General features: G+C 49.1%; 1 protein-coding gene across 1 annotated transcript in view; it reads right to left on the bottom strand.

The window, feature by feature from the left end:
• eya4 (EYA transcriptional coactivator and phosphatase 4) overlaps positions 1-12,397 on the bottom strand; it is a 49,409-nt gene that overhangs the window by 12,342 nt on the left and 24,670 nt on the right. Inside the window, 11 exon segments of the mRNA XM_048985225.1 lie at positions 1,320-1,500; positions 2,126-2,208; positions 2,328-2,387; positions 2,390-2,470; positions 2,761-2,903; positions 3,927-3,993; positions 5,326-5,400; positions 6,300-6,333; positions 6,335-6,369; positions 8,224-8,345; positions 11,199-11,248. Coding sequence (XP_048841182.1) covers positions 1,320-1,500; positions 2,126-2,208; positions 2,328-2,387; positions 2,390-2,470; positions 2,761-2,903; positions 3,927-3,993; positions 5,326-5,400; positions 6,300-6,333; positions 6,335-6,369; positions 8,224-8,345; positions 11,199-11,248 — 931 coding nt within the window.

Raw genomic sequence — 12,397 nt, 5'->3', positions numbered from 1 at the left:
CAAATATATTCTGACAAATCAAAGAATCGCTTTAGGAAATGCCCTGACTAGATTTCTCTCCCTGTTCATGGGTTTTATCGCTAAGGTCAGATGTTACTCAAAGTACTTTATGTCAGCAGAATCCCGAAACACTTCAAGAAATACGTGCAAAATCTGGTCTCCCAGTGCAATGTGATTGTTTGTCAGTTATATAACATTAAATAAAACTAATAATATGACACATATTATAAATAAATGATGACAGATTGCGAATATCCATCCATCCATCCATCCATCCATTTTATGTAACTGCATGTCCTATTAAGGGTCGCGGGGGGTCTGGAACCTATCCCGGAGGCTATGGGTGCAATGCAGGGAACAACTCAGGATGGGGCAATTGTGAATATAATTAAAATAATGTAATAATGCATCATTAATGCTTATTCATGGAACAGTAAACCAATAATATTATACTGGAAAAGAAATGTTACAATGTATAAAATGAGCACAACACACATATATCATGAACTCTCCCAAAGGTGATGGAAAGGCACCATGAGTAAGTCAGCTCATTTCTAAAACTTACTGAATAACTACTATTTCTTCAACCAGTGTTTCTCAGCCTGGTCCTCAGGGATCCCCAGACGGTCCACATTTTCAGTCCCTCCCAGCTCTCTGCCAGACAACCCACGGTTTTGCTCAGCAGGGAGCTGGGAGGGGGCGAAAATGTGGACCGTCTGGCAGGGAGCTGGGAGGGAGCGAAAATGTGGACCGTCTGGCAGGAAGCTGGGAGGGAGCGAAAATGTGGACCGTCTGGCAGGAAGCTGGGAGGGAGCGAAAATGTAGACCGTCTGGCAGGAAGCTGGGAGGGAGCGAAAATGTAGACTGTCTGGCAGAGAGATGGGAGGGAGCAAAAACATAGACCGTCTGGCAAGGAACTGAGAGGGAGCGAAAATGTGGACCATCTGGCAGGGAGCTGGGAGGGAGCAAAAACAGAGCAAAAACGTGGACCATCTGGGGAATCCTAAGCATGGCTCTGCTGCCCATGAAGGTCGTATTTTGTGAGCAAGACTGTAGGGGGAGATTTGGTGTTAGGAGGCTGAAATTTGGTTCTGGGGGGGGGGGGGGGGGGGGGTCTGTCCTCACCAGGGGGGAAGGGTGAGTGCGTGGGGAGTGGCATTATGTTGTTACTCAAGGATCAAAAAGGTAAAGGAAAATAGAATATCTGGTGCAGAGTGCCGAGTCCTGATCATCCTTTTGGCAGCTTCCAGTCCAGCCACATGTGGGCGCCATTTCAAAGCCGGGTGCTGGAACCTGCCCCGCAAGCGGATGGGACTTACCTGGGTGGAGTTCAGCTGCCTGTCCTGCCAGGGTGGGCACCGAGTCCTGCAGCTGATAGGTGGAGGAGGCGGAGCTGGTGCCGTCCAGGGCAGGGCTGTGGGTCACGTATGCCCCATAGGTGGAGGCTGAGTAGTATTGGGCGTACTGGTTCTGCCCAAAAGCCGTGTAGGAAGGGTAGTCCTGCAAAGAGCGATGACGGCTCGTCTGAGTCAAACAAGTCTAGCCAAAAAGGATTGCACAACCGCCCCCCCAGGACGGCATTCTAGACCCCACTTAGGGTGAGAGCACTGTGTCCTGGTGCACGTCACACCAGCCGAGCCTTTGAAGAGAAGCTTTTATGATTCTCCCTCTGAATCTTCGCTAACAATTAACATCAGTGAGCTGGGGGTTTATTGAAGGCCTGGCCAGGGAGTTTTTTTATAGACAAGCCCTAAAGCTGTCACTGCATTGTCACAGCGGGGACACGCAGAGCAGTAAACGCTCCCCCTCGTGTCCTCCTTTCTGTTATGGGCCCATTTTGGCCATTCCTGCTTTTCCTCGGATACCTGGTGCCTAGTTTAAAAGCCACTGTCTGCGAAGTATCAACATGAGTGAATCAATTCAGTCGTCAGACAGCGGGTACCGAAATAGCTCGGTGAGAGATCTGGGCTGGGACTCAGGGGCACGGACCTGGGGGGCATTAAGGTCTGCCTCCCAATTGTAATGGAGGGAGGGGGCTGTCCCCATCCCTGGTCCACCAGAATGCAGAAATAATGGTCTCGTGGTGGCAGTGCAAAGCCGGCGTGGCCCCGGGGCCCGACTGTACCTGCTGGGAGCCGCTGAAGTTGGCGGCGTTGGATGCGGAGTTGCCACTGGCGTAGATGCCCGAAGAGGCGGTGAAGCTGGAGCCTGGGGCAGAGGGTGCAAGACAGCGAGGCGGCATGAGGTCACATGACCACAAGCAGGCAGCCCACATGGCGGGCCGCACACAAACATGCTGCCACATGGCTACGTTTACGAAGTCTGACCGGGCATCTGATAGGGTGAGTAAGGTGTTTGGCCTGGCTGGGGCGTGGTGAACCCGGGCTGTAGCTCAGCCCGGCCTGTAGGGGGGGTTGCGACTGAGATAATCCGCCCTCAGTCTTGATGCCTGGTAACATGACACCCAAGTCTGCTGAAAAAACATTTACATTCACATTAATTTAGCAGACGCCTTTGTCCAAAGCAACATAAAAAGCTTGGCAAATAGTACATTTACAGCTGTTATGTAAGTGGTAGACAGGAAATTAATAAGCTGTTTGAGCATCCCATAGAAAGTAGGTCTGAGCTAGTATAATTCCTTCCCATGATGCTTAGGAGTAATATCTGCATCTATAAAGCAGCCAAGCAGAGCCGGAGGTGCCCACCGCGGTCAGAGAGCACTGGTGTTTGACCCCAGGTTAGCCGTCGGTGGAAGCCTACCATATGTGGAGAGTCCATAGGGCTGGCCCGTCTGGGAATAAGCGCTGTACACGGACGACTGCGGCATGCTGCTGAACTGGGACTGGCCTGCGTACGCCTGCATGGACTGGGCCGCCGGCGCCGACAGGATGTGTGGGTATGGCCTGTGGATAAGGGGGTGGGGTCTCACAATGTGACACAAGGGTGTGTCTGGGTGGGCATGTGCAGGGCATGTCTGCGTGTGCGTGGCATGTCTGCATGTGCGTGTCTGTGTATATACGTCTATGTGTATATCTGTGTGTGTGTGTATGTCTGAGTATATCCACATGTGTATGCCTGTGTGTATTTGTGAGTTTTTGTAATCACATTGTACAGACCAGATTTCTCCAGAATGTGATAATAATCTGTCACTTTTGAACATTTTTTTCAGTCCCCACAAGGATAATCTCAATTGTATAAAAATCAGTATCAATCAAAAAACTAAAACAACCAAAAGTCGTGTATTTTGTTTAGTTGCTAAAGGTTAAGGTTAGGGCTGGGTAGGGGTAAGGTGTCATATTTCAGATTAGGATTACGGTTACAGAAATGAATGGAGAGTCCCCATAAAATTATGAATACATGGACTAAGCATGTGTGTGTGTGTGTGTGTGTGCATTTGTATTTACCATATTACGGGGACCAAATGTCCCCACAAGGTGGTTAACACCTGTCACTTTTCAACTTGTGGGAATATTCTTCAGGTTCCCACAATATAACTCTCAATTTTATGAAAATCTGTGAATGCAATCAAGTATAACAATGTAATAATACTAATAACAAAATGTTTGTTTGGTTACTTATGAGGGTAAAGGTTAGGATTATGCTTCTGGCTATAGAAATGAACAGAGAGTCCCACAATGATAGGAATATATGACTTATGTGTGTGTGTTTGTGTGTGTTTGTGTGTGTGTTTGTGTGGTCCTGGTATTCATTACACTGTTGGGACCAAATGTCCTGAAAATATGATAAAAACCTGTTATTTTGATGATGTGAAGATTTTGTGTGTGTGTGTGTGTGTATATCATGGAACGGCAGGGCGGGAGGCTTTAATTAGAAAGGGGGCACTGACGGCATGTAAGGGGGGCTTACTGATGGCAGTGGGGGGGGGGGGGGGGGGGGAGCTCCCAGGTGGCAGCTGTCAAACTTACTTAGAGGGGTAGATGGGTGGCGAGTACTGCTGGGTGGACCGGGGGCTGTAGCCACTGCTGGTTATCACTGTGTAGGGGGGTGAAATCGACAAACAATTAAAATATCAGCTGGAAGTAAAAAAAAAAAACACATAAAAAAACTACATGTTTCTGTGTCTATGTGGCTGTGAGGTTTTTAAAGCGAAAAGACGTGACACATACTGCATAGTAAGAATGGTAAGAAACAGAGGTGAAATACGCCCAAACCCCACCCGGAAACGGCTGACGGGTAGCATATCTGGCGAGTGGATCGAAACCTTGTGGCCTGTCCAACCCCCCCACCCCGGTCACCAGCCATCAAAAACACTAAAGACCCACAATCCTGCTGTTGACACAGCGGCCCCGTGATTCACTGCTGGAGGTGTGACACTGACTGGTCGTGCTGCCATCAGTACAAACCCCTCCCCCATGACCAAACACCACCATGAAAGACCAGGGTGACACGACAGTCTACCTACAATTTCAGTAGGTTAAAATATACCCTTGTCACGTTGGACGCAAACCTTTAATGAGGAATGTGTCTATTTCTGAATCCTCCATGTTGGTTGTTATGTTATGTGAAAATTTATTCATGCACATCAGTTTTATTTGGGATGACAACTTTTGAGGGGGGAGGGCCTTGAGCCTAACACAGTTGAGAGTTTGACCATGGAACAACGGAAGGCACCGTCGGGCGGCCTACGGTTCAGCTTTCACTGTGGGTCTTCAGGACGCCCCCATCTGTTTGCAATCCACCCCGCAGCCTTTGAATTTCTGCGTCCGCCTCCGCGCCGGACTGCTCAGCTGGGAAAACCTGTCAGCTACTATATGGGCTCTGCCTCAGCCACAGGGCCCGATGGGAGGGGCCCCCTCCACCCCAAGATCTGCTTTTTATCATTAGGATTCATTATGGCTGCTGCTACCATGATTCAGTTGGGCATTAGATCTGTCCTCAGAAGGGGAGCCCGCTCACTTTAGTCAATGGGCAGACGCCATGTTGTGACACAGCAGAAATACACATCCTGCACTTGTAAAAATCCCATGGAAGGGTGAGTCTGTGCGGGGCCACAATGACTGGTTCTCCGTGGGGACTTACGCCCAGTGTCCAAGGTGCAGGGCGGCTGCGAAGCATGAGTTTCAGTCTCAGAGTACTTGACCGAGCAGAGAGCACAGAACAGTCCTGGCTGGCGCTTAAACAACCGTCCCAGTAGGCGTGGGAGACCCAGACTGTAGTCGGGTGATTGGACAGCGGTGCCCAAACATTGCACTCACACTCACAATCAGCTCACAATCACATTCACCACCATCTATATCGGGGCTGCTCATGGCACCCCATCTCCCCCCCCCGACTGCGGCGACGGGCCTCGTGCCAGGGCCTTACCGGAGCCAGCGTAGGTGTCCAGCGCACCGTCTCCGGGGGTGCTGGCAGGGTCGCTGTTCATGGGCTCCGTCTTGACTGTAAGGGAAGAAAAGTTACGGAGTGAAACCTCAGAGAGTCACTCTTCAGAGCAGGAGTCACACACAGCTACCCCCCCCCCAGAGCAGGAATCACACACAGCTACCTCCCTCAGAACAGGAGTCACACAGCTACCCCCATCGGAAAGAAGTCACACACAACTACCCTCCTCAGAGCAGGAATCACACACAGCTACCCTCCTCAGAGCAGGAATCACACACAGCTACCCTCCTCAGAGCAGGAATCACACACAGTTACCCTCCTCAGAACAGGAGTCACACACAGCTACCCTCCTCAGAGCATGAGTCACAGACAGTTGCCTCCCTCGACTATGGAGTCACTCGACCACTCAGAGCAGCGATGCTCCCCATGCACCCTGTTTCAGACACGGCCTGGATTTTCCCCAGTGACTGAAGGACGCGGCTGTCTGCCGGGCCTGAAACTCACACCGCCACGCCGGCGCTTTCGGCTAACTGGCAGCGCTCGGCTCACCGCTAAAGTCACGCGGAAAAACAACAAACCAAGCGGCCCCAGGAACAGGCAGTCGCCGCAGTTACACCGCGGTTACGGAAACTGGCGGTTTGTAGTCATTTCATCGGCGAGAAAAAAACCCGACAGTGTTCCAGCTTAGCTACATTTCTGGGGGAAACCCTGATAGCAATATTCAGATGCGATGTTAGAAAGGAACCCGTCTTAAACACACAGATAAATATTATCTCTAACAGGCTAGTTCCCTTAAAAAAATTATTTCCAGTTCCTAATTCCTGCCTGACATCTGCAGACATTCCTCGTACCTGGACCCTGTCCTTCCCAGCACACACACACACACACACACACTGCAAACTCGAACCCGGAGCACTGCAACCTCAGGCCGTCATGCACAGTACCAGGGTCCATACTTGGCGCAGAGGAGGGGGCGCTGCAGCCTAGGAGGCCAGTCGGCGGTGTTGAGAACAGTCATGCTCTCGCCTGAAGGGTGGAAGGGAGAGTTACCGCGCATCCGCCGCTTGGGCCCAAGCCCAAACTCGGGGACTCTGTAAGTGACACAGTGGGCAGTCCCAGCTCATCCCACTGCTTTTCAGGCCTCCAGACTTCAGTGCTGGCGAAAACGCTGCCTGTAGGAGACTAGGAATTGAGCTGGGGTCTGATTGGGCCCCTTTCTAGGGTTCCCATAAATAAACTGAGCCACAATATGGCTGTCGGAGGATCCTGGTCCACGTTCACGTTATGTAATAAATTCATATGCAAACACACTTTAAAAAATAATCCCACAACTCAAACAATGGAGATAAGGGGGGCTGGGTCAGGAGGAAAGGTGGGGGGTGGGGGGAATTAGAATAGTTTGATAGAAATGAAAACAGCAGGAGATGAAGGGATATAAATTCTGGCAAAAAAAAAGAACTTGCAGTTTTGCTTCGTATCGACAAAGAACAAATCCTGGATGGAAGACTGGTGGATGGAGCCTGGAGTACTTTTACCTCCTGGGGGCCTCACAAGTGTGGAATCGCTCAGCGGGGCAACAGTACAGACAGCGTGTGATGGAAAAGGCCCAAGCCAGGGCAATGAAGACGTTCCAGGTCCTGTGGGTGTTACCGTCGGCCTCTGGAAGAGCGGGCCTTTCTGGGAGCGATGCTGGTCATGCTAACGCTAATGCTGAAGCTAACGCTTATTATGCCCAGGGCAATGAGAATCTAAAGCTAGCTAATGTTACTGTTAACACTAATGCTAATACTGGCCTTGAGCAATGTGCTTCCTGCTAATGCCAACTAATGCTACAGCTAACATTAATTACGTCCAGGGGCAAAGACTCTAAAGCCAGCCAACATCAATACTATCTTGTAGCAACATGCTCCATGCTAACGCTAGTGTAGCAGAACCCATGAAGACCGACGCAATGAGTAAAGTGATCCCGATCATCAAATAAGTACAGACTTTGCCAGAATGAGCCAGCGTGAGTCCAGTGTCTGACTGTGGTGTATGTCATAAAGAACGCAAGTTTTGGGTATCCTGAGGGCAGGTCAGCATCCACATTCCTGCTAAAATCATTTACGTTGTTGCTACAGTCAAGTAATGCATTTAATACTTCACCTAAATCACCACCTCATAAAAAAAATGACAATTGTCTAACCTAAAAAAAAAAAAAAAAAAAAAGTTTAAATTCTGCTCATTAAAAACAACGCGGCAAAAAATTCAAGGCATGACACTTTCCAGAAAAGATCAATCTTCAATCTTCAATGAAACTACCGGAGTGACATTTTTATTTGTCCCGTAGAATATTTCAAAAAGGAAAAAAAACATATCACTGGTGATGGACATATAAAAGAAATTGGGATTTAATGTATTTTGTTATTTTTTTGGATGTCGTAACCAACTTGGTCTGGGAACTGAATCAAAAAAACCAGACCGAGACGGTCCAAGGAGCGGTTTCTCAGTGAAGCTGGGGAGTCAGGCTCAGCATTCACATGCGTATTCAGTGGTTTAAGTAGGTGGCCATGTTGTCATGACAAACCGCACACCCGCACCACATCAAAGTTGGGGCAGCAGCCTCGCTGAACGCCGGGAGCTGCGCCCGTGAAACGCCTATCAGCTTTCGCTTCCCATGATGCCCCGATGCCACTCAGGCGCGGAAAGCAGGGGAGCCATTTCCAGTAACCTTCACTGGAATCTCCGTGACGTGTACGCGCCGTCTGACCGAGCAGTGAGGACATAGCGATCCGGCTGGGGCTGAGAGCTGGCCCGGTAGCCGTCAGCACCCCCAGAGGCCTGCTGGGTCCGGGGGAACTGCAGCACAAGTGCCCCAGGGCAAATGTTTGGCCCGCTTACCTCCAGTCCCATTGGATGTAATCGGAGTCCCACCCAAGCTGGTCTTGTCCAGCTTGGAAGCCGAAGTATCAGCGTTGCTGACGCGATTGTGAGGACTGGCTAAGTCCTGCATTTCCATGGACCTGAGAGGGAGAATGCAACAGCATTAGCACTAGCAGGGAGAATGCCCAAAAGAAATAAAAAATTTTAATCAATTAAAAATAAATAACTAGTGAGAAAAAGTACAGTAAATCATCAAAACGTGATGGGTATTACAAAATATTCTCAAATTTTAATACCGTCAAAGTAATCTTACAAGATTGTAATAAAATATTAATGGAAGAAATATAGGAAAATATCAAGACAGTCAAGAGGACTATTCTAAAATATTTTTAATATTAACAGTCAGGAGAAATATTCGAAAATACAAGACAGGGAGATTATTATAAAATATTCTCATATGTTAACACGATCAGAAGGAATATTCTAAAATACCAAAGACAGAATGTTATTGTAAAATATTTTTAAATAACACTGGAGGAATTTTCTAAAACACTAAAAGTCATAATTAATATTTTTAAATATCAAATAGCCAGGGAGATTATTCAAAAATTTTCTAATTTTCTAAAATATTGACAGAGACAGGAAAAATTGAATACCAAGATAGGTAAAGATTATTCTAAAAATGAACACAGTCAAGAGTAATATTCATGAAGATCAAGACTGTTAAAGGTTATTCTAAAATTCAAATTCCAAAACATTAAAAGTCAGAAGAAATATTCTTAAATATCAAGAAATATTAGAAAACATTCTCAAATACTACCAGCTTGAAGTAACATTGTAAAATACTCACACAAGGGGAATACTTTTAAATACTCTGAAATATTAACAGTCTAAAAGGAGTATCCTTAAAGACCTACAGTCAAGTTAGTCATCTGCACTTTCCAGAATATTATTTGACATTTGCCCTCCATATCACTTCATTGAAATGTAAACTTTGTTGCTCCAATGAAAATTCCTGTTCAGCCAGGACATTTAACGTTTTTTCCACATTATAAAAGTTTTGTGGAATATGGACACAGGAATGAGTGACTGGATTTTAATATTTTTCTCCCTGACATGAAGTGTTCAGTGTAAACAAAAAGTAGCAACGGTGCATTTTCCACTTATCGAACGAGCAACAACAGAGAGTGTAAATGTGCTGTAATTAACACTGTGAATCATCTAAGACTCTGATTGGACAATACATGCTTGATTACTCCCTATATATTACTTAATGTCTACACAGGCACGCAATCTTTAGATGCAAAGGTTCATGGTGTAATGTAGTGAAGCAGTATCTTGCCTGAGGGATTGGTATCTGGTCTCACACGGAAAGACATTCCCAAAACAGGCAGCTGCTTAGGGTGGGATTTTTTTTTGGGGGGGGGGGGGGGTGGGGGGGGCTAAGAAGCTTAGAGACTAAGAGCTTGGAAGATCAAAGGACCAAACCCTCTGAGTGTAAGACACAAAGCACAGCAGCTGAACAACCTGCCTGTTGACAGTTGAGACGAGCGGGATAACATCTTCACAGATGACTTCCACTCGCTTTCAGGTTGGACTGGCAAACATAAATGGGCCACTTGGAAGCCAGAGAAAGGATAACACAGCTGTCCTAAACGCTACTGAGAATAAGCTGCCCCTGGATACTGGCTTTTTCATGGCGTGTCATTGGATACGTCTACTGGCCCGTGTCGCACCTCACTGAGACGCGGCTATGGGTTTGGTGAGCCTTTCAAATATGGTTTTTCGTGATTCATTGTGGGCAGTTAATGGTGCAAGCGTACAATAAGCAAATATTACCAGCCGAAATCGTTTCTCGGTGTCCCCGTTGCATTTGACATGGAGCAGAAAGGGGGCCCTGCCAAGCGGCTCCTGTACTGGCAGGCTCTGGCGTTGGGCTGGGACCAGAAGCTCCCCTGAGGAGGCCGCGAGCGGGACAGAGGCCATGAAGTGGTGAGACTGGCAGAACCGCCCCATCAGCACATTTCAGCTCCTTGGCTTGGCTTTTGCGGATCTAATGGTTCTTCCAAACCAACCTGGAGCCACGACCGGGCAGAACCTGACGGCGCTCCATACATAACACAACACGAGACCCTCGCATTCTCTGAGGGGCTTGAGAGAAAAGTCAGGTGGCCTCGATTATTTGAGTTAGGGTTCCCCTGGCCTTTGTTTTCCGTTTAGCTGTAGCTATAAATTGTTTGTTTTCTGTTTTGTTTTGCCCCAAAAGCCAAGACCAACCCCAGAAGCCAGTCCTAAGACCCCTAACCGCAATACACCTTTTGTCCCTATTCACAAGACTACTTTTACCGTTGTATCTTCTTTCCCTTTCAGCCAAAGCGGTTTAAAATTTTTCCTTTAGCTTCTAACTGTGTTGGTCCCATTCCCACTGTTTTCACATGTATCAAACTCTCCTCTAATTCCCCCCCCCCCCCCACCCCACACTTTCGTCCTGACCCCACCCCCAAGCATCATCTGACGAGAGCTCGGCGGACCATTTGAAAAGGACAGAGGCGTTTCTGTTCCCGTTACCCTTCGGAAATTGGATGAGTACTTTAGCGTTTCAGGAAGTTCAAAGGACAAGACAACCAACAGGAGGCTTGAGGGACGCGCGGACAGAGAACGTCCTTCCGTGCAATGAGCCCGTCGGTCAAAATCTGCACCAACGGCAGGTTAAACACAGTTAAATCCGTGACTCCGTTCTACTGAATAAACAGAGACCCCCAACGGCAGAACAGTGGACATTCCTCCCTAATAACAAACACGCGTAGCTGCAATGCAGAAGCAGTTTAATGCACAAATCTGCGGTAAAAAACACTTCTTAACGCAGTACGGAGATCTGGGAATGGGTTGGTAGTTCCTTAACCTGCTCCCTGTCCCTCCTGCCCCCCCCCCCCCGCCTCTCTCTCGACCCTCGTGTTGGGTTTGTGAAGGCGGACACCCTGGCGTGCATTTACCTGGGACCGGAGGGCTCGGAAACATGCGATTCGCTGTGCGCTTTCTTCACCTGCGGAAAAAGAAGGGAAAGACAGGCGTCAGATGTGACTTGTTCTCTCCGAGAGGCGACACCCCTGATCCTCCAACTCCGGCTTTCAGCCCTGCCTCACAGTGCGACGCATTATGGCCGTGGGGAACGACAGCCAAATACCCTTCCACGGGGCCATTAGGTCGCTAAATACCCCGGCTCCATCAGCAAGGAGAGAGGCACCAGAGAAGCGAGGGTGGGGTTTGGGGGGGGAGGGGGGGGCAGCACCACAGAGGGACCACTATTCCCTGCTTTACAAAGCGCATTCCTCCCCGGCCCCCCCATGTCCCAGCAGGTTCCTCCTCAGGGTGTGAAAATGGACTGACGGAAACGGCACCTTCAGAAAAAACCACCCGCACATGCTGGTCAGCCTTTGTTACCTGGCTGCGGGATACCCGAGATAGGCTCCGCCCACGGCAACCAGCTTCCAGTAAGTCCCCCGGGAATAAGCAGTTTACAGCTATGAGAACCAATCGATTTGGAGGTTAAACAAAGAACTGCCGTCAGAAAGGGGCAGCGTGTGGCTCGGTGGGCCTGAGCCTCTGTGATCGAAGGGTCACGGGTTCGAGCCTGGCCTCGGCAGAACGACCACGTCTTTGGGCCCTTGGAAGAGGCCCTTAACTCCCAGCTATGTGGGTGTGGCTGCCCTTCGCTGCCAAACTCAGCCTCACCTGCATTTGTGTCTGTGTGTGCAAGAAAAAAGGAGGGCGGCAGTAGCACAGGACAGGTATCTAGAGTCGCCATAAATGGAGCCACACTCACACATAGTGCCTTTATAATGAGACTGAGAATCCAGGCCTTTACCTGAATAGCCTACCTGTAACCCGCGAGGTTAGTGTTCTCCCTCCCCTCCCCCAAACCCCAAACCACACGCTCCCCGGGGGACTTCCTTCAGCAGGGCCGATCCTCTTCCATCAACGATCCATGAAAGATCACAAGTCAAGCGGCTCGGGATCAAAAGGCCGACGATGGGGCCCCTGCAATAACGGGCTGGAGCGGCGCTTCCATCCCCGGTGAAGGCCGCCATTTACCTCGACGGGATAGGAAGTCTGAAACGGCGCGGGAGGGGCCCGAAAACAGAAGGCTTTTGTCCCCCCGCTCGGTCCGGGAGCCCCCCCCCCCCCACCTCCC

Source organism: Brienomyrus brachyistius, chromosome 19 (assembly GCF_023856365.1).
Source record: "Brienomyrus brachyistius isolate T26 chromosome 19, BBRACH_0.4, whole genome shotgun sequence".
Lineage (NCBI taxonomy): Eukaryota > Metazoa > Chordata > Actinopteri > Osteoglossiformes > Mormyridae > Brienomyrus > Brienomyrus brachyistius.
This window is presented reverse-complemented; position numbering and strand designations above follow the sequence as displayed.